At 39.7% G+C, this 26,451-nt stretch overlaps 1 protein-coding gene across 4 annotated transcripts in view; it reads left to right on the top strand.

Annotated features, from left to right (window-relative positions):
- Positions 1 to 26,451, top strand: part of ANO4 (anoctamin 4) — a 211,065-nt gene that overhangs the window by 20,471 nt on the left and 164,143 nt on the right. For 2 of the 4 annotated variants that reach the window (XM_030548448.1, XM_030548447.1), the window contains exons 2-3: positions 19,799 to 19,935; positions 25,176 to 25,334. In XM_030548448.1, the coding sequence (XP_030404308.1) occupies positions 19,799 to 19,935; positions 25,176 to 25,334 (296 nt within the window). Of the gene's footprint in view, positions 1 to 5,567; positions 5,679 to 19,798; positions 19,936 to 25,175; positions 25,335 to 26,451 lie in introns of those variants that run through there. The other 2 variants (XM_030548451.1, XM_030548449.1) reach the window with 2 other exon arrangements.

The following is a 26,451-nucleotide window of genomic DNA, read 5'->3' as shown; positions in this document are numbered from 1 at the left end:
ACAAATGGGCATTTTATTAGGCAAAATATAATTACTCACATTGCGATTTCCATTACTCTTTCTATATGTTGTCCTACTAAAGAGACAGATGCCTCAAACAGGATCATCTACCATGTAGCATCTCAATCATTCGCTAATCATAATCCATATCAAGTTTGGACTTCAACCATTACAAAATTACATGTTCAATGCCAAAGTGATAAAGAAAGTCAAACCACTGAACTGATAAAAGTCACTGGGCAGCTACCTCTATGGCAGAATTCTGTAAAGCAATAAACCTTTTCTCTGCAGAAGCCTCTTCTACTGGTACAGAGGAAACATTTTCTTCATTTGGACTATTTCACTGCAATTTGGGGAAAAAAAGATTATAGTTAGAGAAAGAAGGATAGCTAATCTTCCTGTTCAAAACAATGATCAGATGCTAAGTGGCAAAATTAAGATATATTGTTCTTGAAAACCTGGCTGGTCCAGTGAATTACAAAGTTCAGTTCAGTTCTCCTGCATGCATTCCAAAATATTGAGATTTCAGAAATGTCAATACTCACTTCATGATCCTATTTATAAAAAAATTTCTCTCTATTTCTGGGCTAGTTTGTGAAAAGTGTGCACACATTTTTCTGCGTGCCTGAGCTCAGATGCTCACCTGCAAACCTTACTATGCCTACATCCACACACAAATCTAGAGGTGTGAACATCAGAGTTTATGTACATGCAAAAATGCACAAACTTTTGAAAATTTGGCCCAAAACTGATACTGTGCATTAAGGTGGGCTTTTGAATTTTGTGGCACATCTCTTAAATGTTACTTGTGCTAATAGCTTAGCTGCTCTGTACAATATGGCCCCGATTCAGCAAAGCACTGAAGCAGATGCTTAATTTAAGAGAGTACTCTGCTTACCAGTAGGCACCTGTTTAGGTGCTTTTGCTGGAGTTGGGCCTAAATTCATTTGTTTTAATATATCGATCTAATATGTGTTCAGTTTATTTTATGAATACTTTAAAGATTGATCAAGATGGTTGTAAAATAAAATTTTAGTTTAGAGCCAAACCTACATATTAAACTGAAAAATGTTTTTAATCTGATTATTAATTCAGGCTAGACAAATATATTCAGAACAAATACATGGAAATACTATAGTACTTTTTGGGACATAGTCACAATGGTGAGAAATGCTATGACTGCATTTTAAGTGTGAATGTCAAATTTATGCTCAGTTACCTCACTTACATTGAACTAGTGTCAAATTAAACTAAAAACAAATCTTAGTTTTATTTTTTAGTTTCATATTTGCTCCACTTCTACTTTTTTGTATTTATTTTATGTATTGTATTTATTTTTTGCATTTATTGTATGTATTTATTTTATTGTATTTGTTGCAGAGAGAAGACCATTTACCTACTAACAACCCAGGAAGTATCCCTTATAGTTTCCTGTAGGAGGATCAGCCACTGTAGCAGTAATGAGGTAGCAGTTAATTGCTGAAACAAGGTAGAGATGCTAAAGTTAGGCTGGTGATGCTTCAAATAGGGAATGACCTGGGAAAAGCTGCAGCTAGTTTGGGGTAGTGGAGACCAGCATCAATAGCCTGCCAATGATATCTGCCAGCCTGGGAGCCGCTTCTCTCTAAGGATATCTGGAGGCAGGGAAAAGATACTCAACTGCTGCCCAGAGAAGCCTGCTGTTGTAGCAGACTGGAAGCAGTACACATGGCCAACTAAAGAGATCTGCCTCTTTGTGCCAGAAAAGAACATCGTGTCCCTCCATACATATCTGTTTACCTTAGAACCCCCAAACCAGATGGGAGATGTGTGTGGAGTTCTGTCAAACCAATTTCATTATTAACTCCCAAACAATGTAAGCCTCCAGTGTCCACTTTCAATTTTTTTATGCTCCTGGGAAGAGAAGAATAAGCACACGTTTAATTTGGTCAGTAACTTAGCCATTCCTCCTCTCAAAAAAGTATATTCAGCGATCTCTCCCCACTGCCAAGATTCAGCTTTTTTTTTTCTTTTCTTCTGCAGCATGGAGAATGTAGCAGAAGGAAGGCTTTCCATTGATTTCACCTGTAGTTAACCCTTGGAAGGCTAGGGTTAAAGTTGCAAATGTGAAATGAATACAATCTTATTCTTCAGTTCATGCTGGTGAATGCCAGACTGTGGTTAACAATATATTAAATCATGTATGACTGACAAAGGATGAGGCCTCCAGTTTGGTGTGTATTACAGAGACTCAGCTGGACAATACTGTTCCAGTTTTCATGTAGTCTAGCCAGGTATTAGGGCAGGGGGAACTGAAGGAAGGTGAGTGAGGAGGTGAGATGGCTGGACTGTTTGCATACTGACTGAACTTCAGGGAGACTCCCTTACCAAAAAGGTATCAAATACAGGGCATGATATCCTGGTCCCATTGAAAGAAATGGCAAAATTCCTGTTGATTTTAGTGGGGCCAGAATTTTGCTCAGGATTCCATCTAGTAAGCAAATCATGACAGAGAATTAAAATGGGGATACTTTGAGTGTATTGATTTCCCTGATGTGCTGAAAGTCCCTTCCTGAGCTCAGGAAGTTGAACATCAAGGTGGTGATTCTGGTACTGAAGCTGATAATGCTTAGTGACATTAACAAACTTGGATGATGAGTCTTCTGTGTCTATTCATGATTTTCTTCCTGAACATGATATTATGCCAACCGGTTATTAGTTCAGTCTTGAATGTAGTACCTGAGTTGGAATTAGAGGCTGGGCAACTGGAAATTTTGCTCACGTTAGGAACTGACCATTGCTTTTGCATGTTCTGATTGGGGAACACCTTTTCTGGGGAGGCAACGGAGCTGTTTTGATGGTCTACCCTTGCACTTTAACAGAACTGAGGGAGAATATTGGCCCTTGGATGTACCAGTCTATTATTGTATGAGCCTTTGATCTCAACCATTGATAGAGTGGTGCTTAAACAATCTCTTTGCTGGCTTCATCCTCAAAGATCACCTTGGTTTACAGATGACCTGCAACAACTGACACAGAAGGAAGATAACTAGAGCAAAAATCATGGAAGAATTTCTTTGCCTTTACTAAATAATTTGCATAGTCCTGATTAGAGAATTTGTTGTGGCTGATGGGTGCCTGGTCCAGCTGAGCTTTTCCACTGGGAGACTGATTTGTATCCCTACTGCTGGGAGGAAATTGTTGTACTTCATTTAAATTGTATGTTGTTAATGTGGAATGAGCTGTCTGCATCCATTAAGAAAACAAAGCTAGTGCAGAATGCAGTGGGCCCCATTTGTTAGGAGGATTGTCTCACTGAGAAGTGTGACACGAGTGCTCAGGCGCAGCATCAGTTGTGTATTGGTTTTTGAGCAAGATTAAGGTGTTTTAGACCTACAGTGCCCTTAAATGGCTTGGGCATGGCCTGTTCAACAGAGTGCCTCTCTCTCCCCATGTTATGCTGCCATAGTTGTGATCAGCAGAAGTATTCCAGCTAGAACTCTGCTGACTGGGTGTTCTCTGTAAGGGCCCCTGGGCCTCAGAACTTATTTCTTTCTGCCCTTGTTGGGTGTGCTGCAGAGCTCATCTATTTTCTTGGTCTTTTGGAAGTGACAATTGTGATGTGAGGAGGGTAGATATCTGAGGAAGATGGAGTATTTTAGATTTTGTTGATTAATTTTAGCTAAAGAGTGAGGCTAGGCTACTGGTTTTGAAGATATTAACAAGGAATATATTTTTAAAATTTGTCAAACTTGAGGTTTTTTTTTTTACCTGTTACACTATCTGAAATAAATCAGTGACAAACAAACCACTTAAGTCAATCCTTATTTTAATACTCTCCAATCCAGTGGTCTACAAATCTCTCTCAGGGACTGCAATATCTTTCCCTGGCCTGTAGGTCATCCACTCTCCATTCTGGGGCAGAGCTTAGTCCCTAGCCCCATAGGCCACCTGCAGATTTCCTGAGGTTGCTATCTCACTTTAGAAACTCTTTATTCTTGTCAGTAAATGTTGTCTCCTGCTACCGCAATGACAGATTACCTTACAGAATCTACAAGGGAAACTACCTCTGATATTAGTAGTGGAGTCTTCTCTCTGGAACAAAGAAATAAACTGCAGCATATATGGAGGCAGTTTAAAAGTATAATCTTTTTCCTATTGAATAAAAGACCAAGTTAATTCACTTTTATTCTCAGATTCCCAAAGAATGAGGTAACAAAGTACGGCACTCTTTAAAATCAGGCTGGATAACTTGGTCATCAGGAATCATATTTAGTGCTATGCAAACTAAAATCGTGATGGGGTAATCAAATCTCATGCTTCATGGGGAAAAAAGGACTGTTGCACAGGTCAAGAAGGAATTTCTCCACCATTTTCAGAACCAGTGTACAACTGACTTCATGCATGACAAAGTATGAGGGGAAGGAAATCATCATAATCAGAAGCATGACTAACTGGCATTGATGGAAGCAGGATATTGGACTTAATGGTCTGCAGTATGGCAAACTATGTATTCCTAAATCCTATGATAAGTGATATTTTGCTGATCTTTGTAATTCCATGGTATATGTGTTGTTCTTACTCAAGGAGTCACTCCTACTTATCACAGGTGCTGTAAATCTTTGTTGCTCCTCCTTGAAAACATGTTATATGTCCAATAGCCATGTCTCAAATCTTTACCTGAGCTAAAATAGTCTGCAGACCAAAGCCTATATGCGCAGGGCATCATCAAACCTCCAAAACAATTTTGCCTTCCTCTTGGAACACAGCTGTGTTACTGTACATGGGAGGGTCAATTTTTCAGTTGTCTAATTTGCACATGCAAAAGGACATTTTGGCTTGCAAAATGGATAAATTGTCTGTTTATATGTGCAACTAGATTTGAAAAATTGACTGCTTGCCTGGGCCAGTCTATAAAGTGTTGCAAAAGTGTGACATGCACTAGAATTCGCACCATGGCAGCCACAAAATGTCAAGGTGTGAATCATGCAAACCTCTTCAGACTACATGGCAGTATTGCGGCACTTCAGGGTCTGGACTGCATCACCTTGACATATAGGCGATCTTGTGGTGTTACCTGAGTGATGTGATGTCCTGGCTCTTTCTTTGCTGATGTCTGTCATAGGCTGTTTGCTATCTTGAGACTTTAATTTGGCTTGGTGATTTTTTTTTAATTTGCTTGTTTTATTTTAGCTTCGCTATTGTAGTGGCATGGAGATGTCCATATGCCTCTCCCCTTTGTTTTAGCATAGTGGAGTTGGTCTTGTGGTTGCTGTGGTGAGGGGAACTCACTGCACAGGATGGTGAAGGTGTCTGCATGAACAAGGAATTCAGCAGTGGTGTCAGTGGGTAGTTGACATGAGAAGATTTTGTTGATGCTCTGTGTTGTCTTAACTCAGTAAAGGAACAACCAGTAGATTCTGGGTTATCTAACAATACCTGCCTGGTGTATAGGAAAATTGGATTGGGTGGAAAAAATAAAAGATTAGCTAGCTTTAGTTATTGTGACAGTTGCCTCTCCTCAAAGCTGCTTACTGGATTTTCTGCTGCTCTGTCACAAACTCCATCAGTCTCTTCGATTTCTTCAGAAGGAACAGAGGACTTGCAAAGTAACCAGCTGGAAACGCAAATTTCAATAAAGCCAGACGTCCAGAGGAGAGATGTGGACTTTTCAGAAATTCTTAATGCAATACAAGAAAGTAAGTTACTACTTGGATCTAAAATTGATTACATTGTACAAGAGCTGACTGAGATAAATACTTGAAGGAATGGTTAAACTGGAGAATTGAATGATAATGTGAATACATTGGAAACATGTGAGAGTGGATAATTGAATTTCAACAGTAGTGAAAACTATTGTGGTCAAGAATCAAGATTCATGGCCCAGTGTCCCTGCTGCTTTTAATACCTCCCTTATCGCCCCTATTCAAGGTTTTATTTTAAACTAGTTGTCTTCTCTGATTTTCTGCTGAGGAAAACAGCTTCTTACATTTTCAAATGCTACAAGATGTACAAGTATGTATTAAAAAACTTGTGTTCCTCTTTAGTTTGGTCAGAAATGCTAGGTGTCATGCACCTGATCTTCCATTCGAGTGACTGCATCATTAATTCTTGGGGAGACCTGAGCGCAGCATAATAGCAGCAAGTGGGTTAGTTATTTGATTAAAATCAATATCTTCTTACTTACTCTTTCTATGCTGTAGATTTTTACTGAACTCTGTGTGCTTTCTAAACTGAGAGAGCATTTTCCATGAGGATCCTTGACTATAGAACTTGCTTCCTATCCTCTTTGTCCATTGCAGCCTCAATATGTTGATTATCAAGACACACTGTAAACAGAATTTCTTTCTGTATGTGTGCTTGGGGAGGAGTGGGCAGAAGAATGCAGTGACTCGATGAAGCCTGTGATTAATTTGCAGGCTGATGTCTATGGGAAGGGTTAGAATGTGGAGACATGTCTGTCTTTTGATTGATTGGGGGGAGGGATAGCTCAGTGGTTTGAGCATTGGCCTGCTAAACCCAGGGTAAGGTTGTGAGTTCAATCCTTCAGGGGGCCATTTGGGGATTGGTCCTGCTTTGAGCAGGAGGTTGGACTAGATGATCTTCTGAGGTCCCTTCCAACCCTAATAATTTATGATTGTATGTACAGTATCTTAATTTTTTGTACAAGTGCCTGGATTGAAGGCTCTCTTCAGTTATGAATATGAATAACTAAATAACACAAAGCTGCAGTGTTTGTGTTGCAGACATTTCTGGGAAATGCTTAACCACTTTCCTCCACTACTCCTATTTTGTCAAATAAGTATGTTAAAAGTCACAAAAGCTTTCTACTAATATTAGATGTAGCAAAACTTTTTTTTCTTAAAACAAATTAGATTTTGGGACTAGACAAATTGATGGAGCCCCTTTCAGAGCATCATTTATTTTGAGGCTGCCTTTCCCCATGTTCCCTAGGTAATGTGTCACACTGTAAGACTCTTTTATTAGGTTATGTGCTTATACTGGGCAATCCAAAGTGTCATTGAATAGTGTGTGCAGGTTATCCAGAAAACTTATTAACATATATTTAAAACTGCTGAAGAAGATCCCCACTTCCTGCAGAAAATAGATGCTAGTTTGGTAGGGGGCATTAGTAACAAAATATTTGTAAATAATGAATGCATCTAACCTGCATTCAGTAGTTAGTCGTCACTAGCTTATGCCTAGTTCATCAGTTCCAATAGTTTAAAGAAGAATGAACATGAGCATAAGATCTAAGTGTTTACTTTGTTATAAATAGGAATTTAAGTGCTCATGCAGAAAGGGACCAGGTTGACAGCCCTGGAGATTGGGGTCCTTTATTCATAGAGCAGATGCAGCCACCACTGGCAATACATGTTCCATGCACCTGACCGCTGTGTCTTAATTCTCTTTTGGAGAGATCACATTTCATTTCAGAGTGAGAGTAGTTCATTCTCCAGGCCTACAATTCCTGGTGTGGCCACCTGCTTGCAGTGCAGTCCAATTTGCAAAGGCAGGCTACACATATGAGGATTTTCTTGCTAACTTCAGTCAGGTGTGAATAGCAAATAATTAGGATATAGTCAGGGCTGGATTTACACCTCATGCACCCCTAGGCACAGCATCTTCTGCGTTCCCCACAGCACGCTCCTGCCTACAGCTGACCTATGTGTTTTCTGTAAAAATGAAAAGAAATATTTAGAAAAGTTAAATATTTATTCAGTGCAATAACTAAAAACACACATAATTAAAACAATCACATAGGTAGCAGGTAGGTGCTACTTTACTTCACATGCACATAAAATCATAGAATCATAGGACTGGAAGGGACCTCGAGAGGTCATCTAGTCCAGTCCCCTGCACTCACAGCAAGACTAAGTATTATCATGTTTCTTCCTTGATTTCTGCTCCGCGAACACACTAATGATATCCTCGCAATCCATACCGTTTAAAAGTTCTCTTACAATAATTAGAAGAGTCCAGACTTCTGACCCTCAGGAGCACCAGCTTCAGCCCTATGGGGGTGCTGGGGATCAGGGCTTTAGCTATGAGGAGAGCACTGATTTCAGCCCCAGCACTCCCCCTGTAGTTAAAGCCCAGAGCCCCAGTGAGCCCCACCCTTGTTGAAACCTGGAGTGGAGCTGTGGGGAGCCCTGGTGCTCCCCCCGCCCAGGGCAAAAGCCGGGAACAGAGCCGTGGGGCTGAAGCCCTGGGCCCTGGTGCTCCCGAGGGTCAGAAGCCCTGATCTCATCCCCACCTGTGGCCCTCCCCCAGTGGATGAAGTCCGTAAGGTCTTATTCGAAGTTACAGACTTTTCAGAGTTACAGACAACCTCCATTCCTGAGATGTCCATAACTCTGAGGTTCTCTTGTATCATTAGATAGTTTATAATTTTTTAAATAAGCTTACATTAACCACTTCTAACTGCGTATGTATTAGCTTTTTAACTTTTAACCCACTTTTAGGCACCCCTACAATGCCGGTGCCCCTAGGCCTGTGCCTAGAGTGCCTATTTGGAAATCCGGCCCTGGGTATAGCAGAGTTAAACATTCTTGCTAGGTTGGTTGGCCTGATTGGTCTTGGTTTGCTACTTTTATTTTAAGTAGGCTGTGCAACAGAAGTACCATTAGAATGACTGTCACTGCTTTTAGCAATCACATTTTTGTTCATTCACATAAGTTTCCTGGGCATTTTCTTTCATTCTGTCTAACTTTTGTTAGCTGGGACATCACTATTTGCTAGATTGCCAAGTTTGATTGTTGAACGGCATTTTTCAATTTTTATTTCTTTTTTTAGTACAAAGGCTTTAGTGTAAAGCTGCTCTGTCTTTATTTTCCATCCTGCTGATCTTGTGCTGCTAGTCTCCTTTAGTGTGCCAAGTAAGACAAAAAAATTACGGTACAAAAGATATTAAAGACTTACAAACCATTTGTAATATTTCCAATCAGAATTCTGCACTTATGAACTCCAGCTCAGAATATATTCTCAATATTTTTAATAGGAAAGATTTCAGCTTATTCTGTCTTAAGCCTAATTACTTTCGATATGCTCTTGTCCACAGTATATGCAGAATCTCTCTGAAATTGCCCTTTGCCATTCAGACACAATCCAGAGATAACTACCTATAATGAACCTGGAAATGCTAAAACCACACCTTGCAAAATTGGTCAGTCATGCTGTCTGGAGTGGCTCACGACCCATAAGTGCCAGCCTCAGGGCAGACTGTTAAGAAGAAGGGCACAAACCCCACATTGGTTGTGTGTTCTATAATTAGACTTCACCAACCAAGTATCAAGTGTGAACTCAAGCACTATAATAGCCTTAATATGGAGTCACAGACTGTCCCCTTGGGCACTCTGGTCGTTTTTGCCACCCAGGCAAGCCTGCCTTTGTGATAGATGATCCCTTAAAACAAAAATCACAACAGTATTCAGGTTACCCCCAGTCCCAAAGGACCAGTCACTTAACTCAGGTCAGTTGTACCTTAGATTTCTCACCAAAGACAATGCTTGTATTCAATCTCTATAATAAACAATCTAAAGATTGAATAACTAGGAAGAAGAAGTGCAAGTTATTTACAAGGTTAAAGCAGGTAAACATACACACACACACAAATGAGTTAGTCTTTGGTTCCAAAAAATAATAGAAACTGCCGTAATGTACAAACTCTATATGTCCTTTAGGGCTAATCCAGGCTAAACAGCTTGGGGAACCCTTGCTTATGCTTAGAAATATTGCCCTCTTCAAATTCCAAGCAGTACAGTGGTAAGAATTTCTTCTTGACAGGGATTTAGATTCCATTTCCCTAGAGTTCAAGCCATGATGGGATGAGAGTTTGTGCACATACCATCTTCATGCGTTTCCCAAACTTTTTTAGCCATGGAACACTTTTTAGCCTATTACGGAACAGTTATAATATTATTTTGTACTTGTTTGGTTTTCAAATAAAAAATTGCATTATTTATGCTCACATATATTCTATTTTATAAAACAAAGCAAAAATATACATTTAAAATAACTTGACCTAACAATTTTTAATTGGAAAGCGTGTATAAAATAGTACAAAAATCAAGTGCAAAAGTCAAAATTAAAAACAATGTTCTGCTTAAAAAAACCTGTTTTTATATATACACAAACACCAAACAAATTAGATTTTTACTAGGAAGATCTATTTTTATAAACAGAAATACAAATTTAGATTTAATGGGATTGGTGTTTCTGTGTTTGTTTTTCTATCACAAATTCACTTAATATTAGGAATAATGCTGGAAAGTTGAATCCTCATGTCAGGCGCAGCATCAAGTCTATTCCTATATTTGGTTTTTGATGCACTATAATACGAAAATCCTGTCTCACACAAATAAATTGTAGCAAAAGGAAGGAGCACTTGAACTGCACGTTTAGCCACATTAGGGTACTCTTCTATTAGGCTACTCCAAAAATTATTCAGCGGAAGATCTTTAAACTTTTGTTTCAAATCAGAGTCAGAAGTTAAGTCAATTAGGCTTTCATAATCGTGCACAGTAAAGCCGACTGGTTTAGCTGTAATTATAAATGGATTTCGAACCCAAGCATTATCATCAGTAGTTGTAGGAAAATATTCTAATAAAGAGGCCTGCAAGTCACATAAGTGCTGTAAAATCGTGCTGGAAACTTCAAGGACTGTAGAATTTATTTCAGTCAGAAATTCATGTACTGTAGGGAAGCAGTCAAAGTTCTTCTGTTCTACAGAAGATGCCCAGAATTCCAGTTACTTTTTTAACGATGAAATTTTATCCATTGTAGTAAAAATGGTCACATTCTTTCCTTGCAGCGACAGATTAATTTCATTTAATTTTGCAAAAATATCTGCAAGATACACAAGTCTCATTAGCCATAGGAATTTGTCAGACGGTCATTAAATTTTCGTCCTGAATTATCTGAAGTGAAGAATACCAGTAGTTCACTGCGAAGCTCAAAAAGCCTCACAAGCACTTTTTCCTCTGGATAGCCCCCTCACTTCCATATGTAAAAGAAGCGCTTTGTGCTGACAACCCATTTCCTCACGCAAAATTTTAAATAACCTGGATTGAAGTGGTCGAGATTTGACAAAATCGATCATTTGTACTGCTTCATCGAGCACAATTTTCAGATATGCTGGTATTTTTTTAACTAAGTGCTTGTCTTTGTAGAACACAATGGCTCTTAGTGCTTTCTGGTGCCCCACTTATGATTCACATTACAGCTCCTTTCTCTTCCCAGTCATTGCCCGAGCACTGTCAGTTCATATATCAATACATTTTCCCCAACTAATTTCATGCTTTTTGATAAAATTGTTGATGCAGTTGAGTATTTCTTCTCCAGTTGTGTTGCTTTGCAGAGATTCACATAAGAGCAGGTCCTCTTCAATACTGTTATTAAATCTATATCGGACAAATACTAGTAGTACAGCAAGTCCTGAAACATCAGTGGACTCATCTAGCTGCAATGAATACTCATGGCAAATTTTCAGTTGGCAAACAACCTCTTTTTCTATGTCATCAGCAAGATTTTTATTATAGCATGCAACAGTATTATTTGACAACTGTAAAGCATCAATTTTTTTGCCAGACTGCTCGCTCAACATGCACGTTACAATATCATTTGCGCAAGGCTTGATAAGTGTTTCTCCAATAGTGTGAACTTCTCTTTCAAGCACTATATGGTAACTTACTCAATAAGATGCCTCTGTTGCACTTTTGTTGTCTGGTTTAGCAATTTTAATCATCGAAAGTTTACAATTTCCAAGTGAGTCATGCTTCCTCTTGAAAAAACTTATATCTTTGTCTTTGTATTCAGCATGCTTGGTTTCCAAATGCCTACAAAGTTTAGCAGGAGCCAATGAACTGTTTGCTAATATCTTGTTGCACATGACACACTGCGCATCAGGAGCATCTTTATTTCCAACACACGTAAAACCGAAAGCTAAATAACTTTCATCATACTTTCGTTTCGGTCTTTTAACACCTGCTTCTTCTTCTTTTTTCATATACTTGGGTGAAAATTCTTTCACCTTGGATAACTCACTAGTACTAACAGATTTTTCGGCAACAAAAGACTGTGATTGTTCATCCTCACTTTGAAGTGTCACAATATTTTACAGTTGGAGTACCAGAAGAACTTGCTTTTTGTTTCAAAGTTCCTTCTTTTAGCCACAAATCCATGGTGATTACGTTTAGTAACAATATTTAGAAATACTGATTTTTGTCAAATTTTTGTTTGTCACAAATATTTATCTTGTTTCGAGCGAAGCTAGATTAGTTGTGCTTATTGCACACACGGTAAAGACCAACAGGTTTGAACGTATTGAGTGAATGTTATATTCAGCATGGCATAAAAGAGAATGGTGTGTGCACACCACTGCAGTTCATGCAGCCTCGAGCAGAAGGGGTACAATGTCACTAACTGAAACGTGCCCGAAAGGGGTAGATGTCAACATGCTTGCATGCCACGTTCTCTTTACGCCATGGTATTCAATATGAGATCTATCAATAACCGGAAAAAGAGGTTTATGTTAAATTATAGTCATTCAAAAAGAGTTGTAAACTATACTTCAAATATGCCAAATTTAAAATAAAAAAAACATTAAATACCCTTTTTTAAAATTATGATTCTTTCACGGCACACCTATTCACATTGTGTGTAACACCAGTGTTCCGAGGAACACAGTTTGCAAAACACTGTACTATAATATAGTATTCTTTTAATCTTCTTTCAAAAAAAATTCCCCATACTGTACTATTGAAGATGTGCAATGGGTAATGGAGAACTTATAGAAAAAAGATTAAAAGTAGCAAAGGCTTCAACTGTAGTTTCCTAGTTATTAAATTGAAAGGGGGAACTTGCTGTACACAGGAAAGCAATCAGTTCATAAAAACATCTTGACCAATTGTATACCTCTGATTTGAGACCTCTAAGCTAGTGACCCTGATGATTTGCTTCAAAATATTTACCTTTCTTTTATCACTGTTGCAAAGGGAAAAGTCTAGAAAAACCTGTTGCTGTTCAGAATATTTCATATATGATGAAAGCATGGAGGCTGGAGAAGCACCTTGTGGTATAGATTCCCAAGGATTTTTTCAATCATTTTGATTTACTAATTTTTCCTCTCTATGTTGGAAATATTTTCTAACATCTAGGTAGATTTCTAAGAGAGACTTATTTAATTTCTGATTATTTAATTGAAAATGAATCATGAAAAAACTGGTCCTGATTGTGGACATTGTAGACTGATCTCCTTAGAGAAAGCAGATTGTGAAATTGTATCCAACACACTTGCTAGGATCTTGAATCTTTCCATTTCACAATGGGGCCCTTGGCCATGACTAGGGCTCCTAGGTGCTTTGGTAATTCAAATAAATAATAATTAAAAATAATTGCCAATGACGAATAACACATGAAAATATGAGGAGTCAGCCAGAGTAAAACATCATCTAGTCGCAATAACAAGCAATGGCTCCCATAAAGGAAAGGAGAAAGCAAACCACCAAAGAAAGACTTGAAAGATTTATGCAGAAATCAATGCATGGACTTCGGACACTGGAGTAAAGAGATGGAACACATCAATGATTGAAAATTTGCTTATGGCTTTAGAAAAACACTTCAAAAGAGACAGAGGGCTTCATTATGAGTGCACAAGAGCAGTCCTTAAGGCTTAATTACCTTTGAAACAGAATTGACCTACAAAACTGCTCCCCAAACTATAGACTGTGTTTCAGAAAGGAAGAGATGGTAGAGAATGTGTTGAGCACCGGCAGCAGCGTAGCTGGGAGAGAATTTATGAAAAGACACAATGAGGTTGCCAAATGTCCACTTTGAAGCCTCTGTGGCAAGTGTGGATTTAACATCACAATCGATGAGCTCCAGAAGACAGCACTCCTCAACACTGCAAGAATGTTAAGAAATGTCGAAGGAGTTAAAATGAATTTGAGCACCTAAAATGAGGGGGTTCTGTGAATGATTTAACAAAACTCCTGACTTCCCAGACCTGAAGAGTTGGTGCGTGGTCAAGATTTATGGATGATTCATGGTAAATTATAGATAGTAGCTTTCCCCTTTTTATGCTTAAAGATCCTGTATGCTGTGAAGCTTTTTTTAAAAATCCCCATGATGTAATATTGCAGTATAATAATCATAGATATTATTGTTGAAAAATATCAAATAGGTGCTACAAAAAAGTTTTGCAATTGTGCAAACAACGTCCTGCTAGTATGGCAGGACCTAGAAAGAGATTTTGCTGCCAATATTTGAACACTTTTGATTGGCAGTGGGTTTTTAGGATAAATTGGCACAAATTAGACCTTTACGCCCAGGAGCTTTCTGTCAAGTGCTCTTTGTTATGTGCCGGCATGTAGGATTTTTCCATACTGGCATAAGAGGAGAGAAACAACCATGTAGACTTAGAAACATGAGATTTTGTAAGCATCACCATGAAGAATTGTTAAAGGAATTAATATTTCAGAGGCGAAATCAACTTATTTAGGATGTCTAGTAGCTTCCAAAGAGTGATCATTTGAATTTTGATAGACAAAGGAATGTGTATTTGGTTGTCTAACCAGACTGGTCATCAGGCAGAGAAAATGAAGGTATATTTACATGCAAGATTAACAAAGCTGTCAGGAAAGTAAGAGGGAAAAGACAACCACTTAATCTCCATGGGGAGTGGAAACTGCACCCCAGGAAGCCTTCCTGTCTCTTGAAGCAGGGTAAATGAACTTTGGGAAGATATGAGGAAAAAGAGAGACATTTTGGCATCCTTCACCTGAAAAGACAAAGGAACAGAGCACTTAGAGATCTGTGAAAGGGTCAGAGAGTCTGGTCAGCCATGCTGGAAACAGACTTGGTGAGAAACACATCTTTGAATAAGAGAGTCTAGTTTGTTAAATCAGGTTTTAGTCTTAGACACGTATTTTTACTTGTTTGCTTGCAACCCTTTCTATCTTAATTCCTTACACTCTATATCAGTTAAACCTCTGACTTTTCATTTAATAAACTAGTTTTACTTTTACTATAAACCAGTTCAGTGCTTTGATTAAAATGCAATGTTTGTGAACCCCAGTTAAATCAAGGCGCTTCTGTTTACGGTTTCTTTAAAGGAACAGCAAACTTAACCTCTGTGAGTGTTCCAGTAGAGGGCTGGACACTGCAGGGCAGAGAGTTTTTGGGAAATTTGGAACTGGAGAGGGGGGTCTGAGGTGAAGCTCCAAAAACTAACCGGGCAGTGTAAGCCCTGGTGTGACCTGAATGCTTGTAGGCTGACTGTTGGTGTCAGGGCTGTGAGCTACAGCAGTATAGCATTTAAAGCATCCAGAGTTACAGGTCAGGTGGTAACACAACCCCTTAGTGGTCTAGGTTGAACCCCAAAGCATCACATTGGGTGTACCCAGGATTGGCTCAGTTGTCTTGCATGTCACAGAAGGTTTACTGTTTCTCTGTGTGGGATGGAGTCTGGCACTTGAGGCTAGGATGGGATACATTGTGTGACTGACCATGTGCTTAGTCTGTCAACAAGCAGTTATTTGAGGTACTGGTCCAGAAAAGAAGATAGAAACATATGGGACATGTGTTAAGAATGAAACTAGGGTGTCTGCTATGCCAGATATGCCATGGGGCAGCTGGAGGAACATGTAAAAATGGCTGTCTGAAAGAATTCTTTGGTACTTAGAGATGAAAAACTTGTGCCTTCACAATACAGAGGCCATGCAGAGAGAGGCCCAGGAAAAATAGGAATGGTGGGATTTCGTTTATGCCTCAAGAATGTTTGACGGTGCAGGAAGGATGCAGATTTCATTCAGTGGAATGGATGAACTAGTTACTAGTTACTACTAGCAGCAGAGCGATGTGTACAAGAGAAGGCTTTAAAATACCACAAACATTATTAAAATTGAGGAGCGGGAGAGGAAACAAACAACTTTTTGATTAAACATTCTTTTGAGAAATTCCATTTTTTATATTCAACAAGCCTTATGAAAAAAATGTTCTAAGATTTGTGAGAGCCACATATTCACCATTGGAGACTGAAACTCAGTTTATCCATAGAATAGAAACACCACAGCAATAGCAGCGTAAGGATCTCGACATTCTCTCAATCAGCATGTTTATACCCTAACCTGAAGAGCGACATGGACACCTCTAGAGATGACAAGGTACTCCAGTATCTGTAATTATTCTGTCTTTAGCTCTTTTGCTTAGGTTGCCAACCAGAATACCAATTATTATGGCTTTTTGTGACAAAGAAGACTGTTTTGAAAGACCTTGCAAACTAATATCACATAGGCCACTGAGCTACTGCCCACTGATTATGACTTCTAGTCACTCCTGAGATAGGCTGGATTTCAAAGTGGCCCCAAAATAAGATATGTGTTTCATTACAAATCCTCTGAGTCATCCAGTCCGTTTTAAACCAGTCTTTAAAAAAAGGAGCTAACTATCTAAACCACCCAACTGTGTACCAGTTTGGAAACCATCCAGGTTGCAACTCTGTACATTACTGGCACTTAAGAAGCAGATTATTCAGTGTCCCAATTACCTCATCAGTGTTACAGGGGCAATCTTCATGGAAGGATGAACAGTTAGCTCATGAGTAAATTCTCTAGTGTGTTACACTCCAACAATCTCTCCTTCAAAATCAGTCATGCATGTCTTCTTTCATCTCCCCTTGCTGAAAGATAGACTTATTTTGGATAACACATAGTATACCGAGGTGTTGATAAAGTACAGGCTAGCATGGTGTGTCTTTAAGGGCTCTCCTTCAAGATTCTAGTACAGTGGATCGTCTGCCCCAAAAGTTCTTATTTTTAAGTACTGTGATAGATCCTCCTCATGTTAACATGTGCAAAGACAGATTGTGATCAACATCCAAATTATTACTGAATGAGGCAGAATTTTTTCAGGCAGCCTTCTTGAAATGGAAGAAATAGTGATCATGAATATGAATAGCATGTATTATCTTGCCGCAGTACACTTACCTTGCTTCAAAAACTCCACCACTATGAGTATTACAGACTGGAGGAAAAAAATGTCCTTATGTTGTCGAATATATATGAATATATGGAGAGGCAGTGTGCAACTTTTTCTGCTGAGTCAGCATTGAACTAGTGCCTCAGTAGGTTGCTTTGGGGCACTATGTTGGTGGAAGACACCCTCTTCTGGATGAAATGGAAAGCTACATCCTTGACCTTTGTCACTCAAGGTGCCCGGCACTTTTCACAAAAGTAGGATAAATAAAATAAATGAACTAATAATAAAAAAAAACTATCATGAGGTGAGAAAGAAGAGAAGCTAATAATTTGTATGATTGTTAAAAAAATTTTAACCTTGGGAAGGTATTGGTGATAAAAGGATATATAGGTAGGGTAAGTAAGATAGCTTGGTAAGACTCTTAGACTTAATATCCTTGCTAAAGCCTATGCGGGTGCTATGTAAAACCAAATGATTAGAGGACAAAGTGTTCAGTGTGGGTTAAGCATTGTATACTTCCTATCTGTGGTCACAAGAAGTATAGCTGAATAATGCAATATTTTACCTAATTTGTTAAACCATAAGCGTGGTACACCAGATGCAGTAGCTACCAGTCTGGCACAGAATGCCATGATAATTTCCTAATAGCAAAGTTTCATTATTATGTCATCAAGATGGAAAGAGCAGTTGAAGACCTTAAAAGCTATGATTTTTCAATTCAAAATGAGCCAGTTTCTCTTGGTATATTATTCTAGTTTCCATAGTGGATTCATTGTGATGTGAAGAAAAGTTTGTGGGGAGTTTTGGGTTTGTTTGGTTTTTTGGCATTTTTTTAAAAGTGGCTTTGTATGCAAAGCTGTTACAGTCTGAAATGCAGCATTTATCATTTAAACCTACCTGCCCTTGTTTTATACTTGCAAAAAAAAAAAGCATAAATCTTTAACCTTTTGATAAGTTTTCTGTGAAATCTCCTTATCTACATAAAGCCATTGGCTGTTAGATCAGCATAAACATGGATCCCCTGGTTCCTCTCCTTTCTTATCCCTCTTCTCCCCAGCTGTGCCCACCACACCAGCTTGTCTGGCTTTCCTCTTTCATGACACACTGGTGCACAGTAGTCTTGCACAGCCACTCAGCCAATGAGTACCCAGCACAACCTCGGAGTTTCAGTAGTATAGGACATTTCACCTTTATTAGTACATCTATAGATAGTCCTCTGTGACCTTGTATTACTGTAAACAATCCTGTGAAGTGTGTGTAGGTGATATATCATTTACTGTGGGGTACCTGGTGAGAGGTTGGCTGGCTATCCCAGAAAGAGGACAGGAGACACTTGATACGAATTTTAATCAGGCCATAACTTTTTTATTAGATGTCTGAGACTACCCGGCGGATAAAAGTATACAGTGCAGGCAAATCCATGTTCATTCAAATAATGACCCGAGATTTCCAACAGTCCCTTTCATTTTCCATCCAGATTCCCCAACCAACCCATGGTTTGGACCTTACCATCCATCCACCCCTCATAGGAAGGTTTAGATAGGCTATAAAGGGATGGTTGGCTCCTTGCCATACCAATCATAGGTACCCCACCGCCCCACCCTGTTCCATTAATCAGCATTTCTTTTTCACGTCCATTACCAGGCCATTTATCTGGTCACTGGATGCCTTCCCTATGAGGTACTTGCACTGGACATCCACCCCACACTTACAAAACAAGTTGCGACATAGCCTAACCACTTTTCTCCTCACCATAATAGGTCCTCCTTGACATCTGCTGTGGAGAAGGCAAAAAAAACCCACTCCACCGAAGTCAATATGGTGGTGAGGGAAAAATTCCTTCACAGCCACCCTACGAAGGAGCGAGTAGCGCAGTGCCCACAGCAGGTCCTAACCCAACCAGACATTAGCACCTTGAGGGGAGGGAGAGTGGGTGCTGCCTTTCCTGCTGCATGGAGAAAGGGCTTCCAATGCCTGGGGTTACACCTTTTAAAGACTTCTGCCCTCACATTCCCAGTGCTGGAAAGCTGACCACCACCCACCTTTTTGCAGCAGTTTCTCACCTCCTTCCCCTTCCCTCACATAAAGCACTACTGTCTTCCTCTGGCAAGCCCGGACAACGTCCCACCACACTTCAGGTGTGGTGCGGTCATTTTCAATCCTGATGAAACAATACAGTAATGCAAATAGAATGGTTTCCTAACCTCTCTTCAGATTCGATATATTATATGGATTTAAACCATTGCTTCTCTCACAACCCTCTCAGTGGCATCAGATAGACCAATATACCGTGAGACAAGGTGGGTGAGGTAATATCTTTTATTGGACCAACTTCTGTTGGTGACAGAGACAAACTTTTGATCTTACACAGAGCTCTTCTTTGAAGGTCTGGGAAATGTATTCAGTGTCACAGCTAAATACAAGGTGGAACAGACTGCACTGTGATCATTCTGAACCCTCTGGCTGTGATACCTATGAGAATCTCTATGCAACATGTAACAGGACACTTCAGAGATTATTTTAAAATGTTGCCTTTTTATTATAATACATTTTCAGAGGTCACTGTAATCCCAAAGGCAAGCCTTTAAACCAATTATCTGAAGAGAAACCAGGAAATGAGCTAGCATATCTTATTGCGCTAGATTTTGTTGCCTGCTAATGAAGATATCATTGTGCTATCATACAACTGTTGACAACCACAACCCCTTAAAATGTTTAACCAAAAGGTGCTTATCTCATAACAAGCAAAAGTACAATATTTGGTTATTATAATGTATTATTTTCAGGGTCTGTTTTCAGCTTTAGTTTGAAACTCGATTTTTGGTTTTGTTTTTGCTTGTAGTAGCTAAGGATGTGAACATTTATTTTGATGAGTTAGAAGGAGTAAACAGTCCTTCCAAAGATGATGACTCTCTTCTTCACCATGGTAATTTGACCAGTACTTCAGATGATGCCAGCAGATTGGAAACAGTTGGAGAGGTAAGAGCCCATAGACTAAGCCATACAGGGAATAAATATAATTTGTTTGAAAGGCTTATTCACTGCAGGCCCACTCTTATCCAGTCCTGTGATCGTGTGTGGGGGCTCTTAAAGATGATCTCTGCTCTAAAATTATAGCAGGGAAATATAAAATCTTTTGGGTTCAAAATCCCTTAATCATTTTTGGGGCCCTTCTGTGAACCCTCTTTGATTTATCAACATCCTTCTCGAATGGTTGACACTAGAATTGGACACAGTATTCCAGCAGTGATTGCACAGTGTGTTATTGGTTCATCTGGCCTATCAATGTGTCCCTGCATTAATCCTCAGGGACTGGAATGATCTCATGCATTTGTGATAGACAGCACTGGCTACCAGACATGGGACATATGTCACCATCCACTGGGTAGTACATAGAAGAGCAAATCTGATCATGCAAAATGGTGGTAAGTAGTATGCACAGAGATGGAAGTTGCGGCTTTACAGCAGACAATTAATATTACAATCTATATTAATTGCTTCCTCAGGGCTGGAGTCCACTAGAAAGAGCACTGAGGATCAGGCAGTTTGTGCATTAGGCCACAATCCACTGGGCTGAGCAATTCTGTCCCCAGGGATCTGTCCCAGGTGCAGTTTGTAGCTCATACCACCAATGGTGTATCCAGTAGGGGAGAATTAGTCGGATCTTCAGTGGAATAGGAGTAAGTAAGGCCAAAATTTTTCAAAATGGGAGCACAAAGTTTAGGCCTCTAAATTCATGTTTAGGCACCAAGAAAGAAAAGGAAAGGTGGCCCTGACTTTTAATTACATGATCACATACTGTTTTTTCCACAGTATCTCAGCCTCATTCAATGTACAAAATGGGCATGCACATGGTTTCACTACAGTTACAGAGACAACTATAGATCTGGCACTTCCTAATCTTTGAGTGCTTGATTTTGCAGCCTAAATAACATTCTTTTAACAAAGATTTTTTCCTATGTCATTATTATTTATACTACACTACCGCCAAAAATGTGGTAGGCTCTATACAGACACATAGGAAGATGCAGCTCTTGCTCCGAAGAATTTACAGCCTGAAAAGAAGTGATGGAAAACCATAGACATGCAAAACACAGTACCTCTTCAGAGAATAACTGTTCCTGAGTTCACTTATTCCTGCTTATTCTTCTTTCCTATAGTCATAATCCTTAGTGGCATTATAAGTATTTCTCCAGCTACCAAACATGAAGTCACATACAGAGGATTATGATTTCAGGTGGGAATAAGCAACAAGAGCAGATGAGCTCTTTTTACCCAAAGATCCTATTTTCATACAAATGTCCCTTGTAATAATAACGAAGGACCAAAAGATCTGGGAAATATGATAAAGCAAATCTGCTTCTAAGGAAAAGGTGCTTCAGCGTTTCTCATGGTGAATTGACTGCTCTTTAAAAGGAAATGCAGGTAAGCAGCTTTAAAATTCCCTTGTCTTCCTACTTATATTTCTATTAAAGTCCTATTCATCTTTCCACTGTGATTATTGCCATGAAGTGTATTCTGACACTAAAGGGCCATAGATTTTGAGCATATCTTTGATACACATACTGTATAGACTCTGTGTGTTTGACTCTATATGTTTATGGAACCCAACAGTGGATTCTGCGAACATGAACTAGTAATACATTCTCAGCAAAATGAGTTGCAGCTATATAAATGTGTAAGTTGCAAATGAAGCTGACAAGACAGCAAGAAACACCAGCAAGAAGTGTTAGTCTTTTTTTAAAGCAAAAATGGCCTGAATTGGATGGGACAGTTTCACACTTCCACGGGAATGCTGCTGTCATGGGTAGTCATAGTAGCAGGCAGAGAGGGGATGTATCTCAGGTAGTTAAGGCCAATCTCAGAGAGTGGTTTTTAATATCAGAACAGAGACTTTGAACTGAACTCTATATTAATTGCAGAACCAGTGCAGTGACTGGTGTGCTGGAATGATGCATTTCTGGCAACCTGTTTTGCTAAGCAGATGGCTGCTGCACTCGCTTTTGCTCCACCCCAGATATCAAAGCAATAACTCTTAGTTTAATTTTAAGATTTCAGAAAAAGGCCTAAGTCAAAGTGTTATCAGTGTGTGTGTGTGTGTGTGTGTGTGTGTGCACATACAATTTGGAGTTTGTGTACCTGAGGTTATGTAACCAAAAGAATCCAAAGATATATCAGGGAAAATGGGGCAAAATATTGACTGTTTGCTTAAGAAACATTTAAAGAAAAGCCAATTGTATTCTGAGAAGTTATGTCAGAGAGACTAAATTCAGTCATTAAAATGGGAAGCAGAGGGAACTTCAGTCAGGCTTTAAACATAAATTGGAATTTAATCTGTACTATGGAGTCACTACGGACACCTCCATAATATACATAAGATCACTGAGGCAGATCCAGTGCCGCACTGTCTGGACACGCAGCACAGAACCCACAGCCCAGGGGGAGGGGGTATAAAGGTGGCTTGCCTTTGAGCTGCTTGTGCGCCCTCTATATTCCGGGTACTACTTTAACTTACAGCAGTCTCCCAAGGGTTGCATATAGGGCGTGGAGAAGGGACTACAATCAGCCCCATTGTTTTTAAAGACTTTGCTCTACCTTTCGTTTACTTAAATATGCCCTTGCTTTTTTTTCTCCTCTCCTCCCAAAGTGGCAGTTTTATAGGGAAAGTTTAGGCAATTTGTTTTCCTGAATTATTTTCATATGTAATGCTCTGCAGAATCTTTCCCTAGCGTATTGCTGATGTCATTTGTCAGTACTGTATGCAATATAGATACAGATGGTCTCTTGTCATTTCCTAATGCTTTTAAACTTCTTTTTTACTTGACAAACCGTACCTACTGTATCAACTCTGCACCTGGCAAGCATTGTGAAGTCAATATTTTAATGAGCGGTTCTTTCAAAAATTCCCCTCCTTTAGCCTGCAGTGAACCCAGTGTCCCACGGCTAAGGGCCGTGTGGAACCTTCTCATTTAAACTAAGATGCTTTCTCATAACCAGAACCAAGGAGGCAAACAACACCAAGCACCCTAGCTGGGAATATTTATCCTTTTTTTCCTGCAAGATACATTTTTTATATTGATTATGCACAGTGTTCAGACTATGCCATTTAAAATGGAAGACAATTCTCCTCTGGGAAAATGGAACGAAAATTCCTGACACTTAGTGCATTTGAAAGGCAGACTATTTGATTTTAAGACTTTTTTTTTTAATTAGCTGCAGGGTTTAGTTTATTTCTGGCAGGGATGGTTTGCCAGTATCCAGACAGAGGGTGACTCATCACAGTCAGGAAACTACCCCAATTGTCTAGTCAGTTTGGCTGTGGAATGTTAACAGGAGGACTCCTGCGAGCTCTTCTCCGTCACTCCACTCTCACCGTTCATTCCAATGGCTGAAGAGTTTTGATATTTCAATATGTAACATTGCTTATGTCAGGCTCTAAACACTTTAATGTTTCTTTGAAAAATATCCTTCAAAACACATTTATAGCCTCCACATTTTGAGCAACATACCCCATCTACACAAACCTGACAGGGGTGGTACTGAGATTAGTGTGTGTGTGTGTGTGTGCGCGCATGATATACTAGAGAGAGGTGGTGGTAAAAAAGTGGGAGGGATAAACGGCAACCTTCACCTCCACACCTAACCTGACTCTTTAAAAGAGACTGGTTTCCTGGTTTATTAGATTTTTGGAAAGGAAAGGAATCATCCTCTGCTGATCTGTTCCCCCCTACCCCAAAGGAAAAAAAAAGCTAAATCTGTTTGCTTGTTGCAAGGATAGAAAATGCTTGAACCGATCCATTATTTACAGGTAATAGTCAAGAAGTAGTGTTTTCTTTAGCCATTGCTAAAGATAGTCTGGTAAATCAGAAGGTATGTTCAATAGTTCCTTAGTGTTCTAAAGTTAATCTAGTGGGACTATATTGGGATGGAAACAGAATTTTTATGTCATCGTCCTGAGGGTCACTCACCAGCATGGTGCCTTCTGCTGGCCATCTCAGGGATTAGCTCTCTCAGACGGTGTGCCCTCTCCTGATGGTGCCTCTCCTGTTGTTGTCCACACCTGCAGACCCACCTCAATCCAAGTCCCACAGTGTCTTCTTCATGACTCGGCCCTCCGGCCAGGCCACCATCCATGTTTTCCCCCTTCTGGGGAGAAGTATCTCCCAGTTCTACCGTCCAACCACTTCCCCAGAGGCAAGTGGGAGGGACCTGGGCCTGCCCACTACTCTGGGTCCCAGCCCAGGATCTGTAGATAGCAGCCTCCTGCTGCCTCTCCTTAACTTCTCCACCAGTGCTGCTTAAGTTTCCTGGGCCACTTCCCCATGGCCTCAGCACATTCTTCACCCTCTTTTCAGGGCTTTCAGCCCGCAAGTCCCAGCAGCCAGCCAGGAGCTCCATTATGCTCCCCAGGTCCCTGCCAGTACTGCTCTGTCCAAGGTGCTAGCTTCCTTCCACCTGCAAGGCACCCAGTTCTTCCTCCTTGAGCTCCAGGGAGTAACTGCCCCTGCTCTGCCCTGTGGTGGTTCTTATATGGGCCTTCTGAGCCCAGATTGGCTGCTTCTCACAGCCTCTCTTCCTATGGGCTGCTTCCTATGCATCCTCTTTAGGGCTCTATAAACCCCTTATATGCCAGTGTGGGTGGATGCCCCATCACAGTCCTCTTCTGCCACCTGTGGAGGGCTATTGAAGCTGTTGCTGCCGTACAGGGTACCTGCTAGCCAGGGTGAGTTATGCTCAACACAGTGGGTCATAGTCCCCATCACTTTTGAAATGCTTCCAATTCTTTTACTTTGTTTGTATGCAGATATTTTAGTACATTAAACTGTTAGTCTTCAGCTTTTGTTTCAGAATAACTCCATCTTTTACTTAATTTTGTATGTTAAAAGTTCCTGTCAGATTTTAAGTGACATAAAATCTCCCTTTGTCTCCCTTTCCTCACGACTTTAAAGCTTGTCTAATGAGGTGTCCTAGTTTTGAATCTGTGAGGTCAGTACCCCTTCTGCTTAAGTGGAGACAATCAAATCCCAGATTTGTATGGGATGCTAGACAAAGCTATCAATCTTATGAAACATCACACACAAAGCACTTAGACTTGGCCCACTTCTTCTAATTGTTTACCAGTCAAGCCTTTTATATTGAATCACACTGAAATTTGTAGTTCCTTAGGTTCAAATGGTGATAGTCAACTATGCTTTGGTAATTGTTTTTGCTCTTCACAGGGAGTACCTGATAAAAACAAATCCAATGGGCTATATTTTAGGGATGGAAAATGCCGGATCGACTACATTCTGGTGTACAGAAAATCTAGCCCACAGACAGAGAAGAGAGAAATATTTGAAAGAAATATCAGAGCAGAAGGACTACAAATGGAGAAAGAGGTAAGAGAGCTTCTCTGATGAAAATTTTAAAATATAAAACTTGATAGATTAGTAAGGCCTGATTCTCATTTACTCTAAGGCAGTGATACTCAGACTGAGGCTCAGGAGTCACAAGCAGCTCCTTAATGTGTTTCCTGCGACTCTTTGCAGGACATAATATCAAACCACTGTGTGATTTAATTATTAACCAATCAGGATGCTTTTACTATGTTATTAACCAATTGTAGAATATTTGGTCAGTCTTTTTGCTGTGAGAATAATCGATATATAGAACATGAAACAGAGAATTCACACTACCCTGGCTCTTTTGGGTAATGTTGATCTCTAATTTGGTCCTTGAGCCACTGAGGTCTGAGTATCACTGCTCTAAGACCTCTTTACACTGCCTTATCAGAGGAAAGGGGCCCTAAAGTGGGTGTCAATATACAGAGCAGTGTAAATGGGTCCTAGTGTAAATGAGAATCAGACCCATAGATTTTAAGGCCAGAAGGAACCACTAAGATCATCTTGTCTGATCTCTGGAATTACAAGGCCATAGAATTTCATCCAGTGACTGCTGCAGTTGAGGGAATACATTCTTTTCTACCATATAAGTAAACACTATCAAGCCCTCTACTGTACAAAAATTTGAGATTAGTGAGTAACATAAATGCCATTAAAACTAATGATATTTCTGATACCACAAAGTCGACCATCAATAATGGGAAAAACTAATGTGAAATATACTGTGTCAACTTATTTTTGAACCATATGTAGCAGGGGCAAAGCTTATAAAAGTCGTACATGGGTAAGTGGCTTAGTAACGTGAGGAACATGCTTAAACATGTCTCTTCAGATGTGCACATTTTCTGCCCATCCCCCACTTCTTTTTACATTTATGAATAAGTTAGTGTGCATGGAGGGGGCTAGAGACTCAGTGCCAGTCAGTGTGGAGGAGGACTAGTACTTCACCTTACTTGTGCCTCATGTACTCTCACTTGTACTGAAGTGTAATGCTTGCTGGATCGTACCATATAAGGATTTGTAGATTCAAGGCCTTCCTGAACTACCTACCATGTGTTTGTTTATCTACCTGTCTTTATACACTGTCCCACTGATTTTTAAAATGCATTTTATC

Source organism: Gopherus evgoodei, chromosome 1 (genome assembly GCF_007399415.2).
Source record: "Gopherus evgoodei ecotype Sinaloan lineage chromosome 1, rGopEvg1_v1.p, whole genome shotgun sequence".
NCBI lineage: Eukaryota > Metazoa > Chordata > Testudines > Testudinidae > Gopherus > Gopherus evgoodei.
Note: the sequence above shows the minus strand (reverse complement) of the source record. Positions and strands in the feature narration are given on the sequence as shown.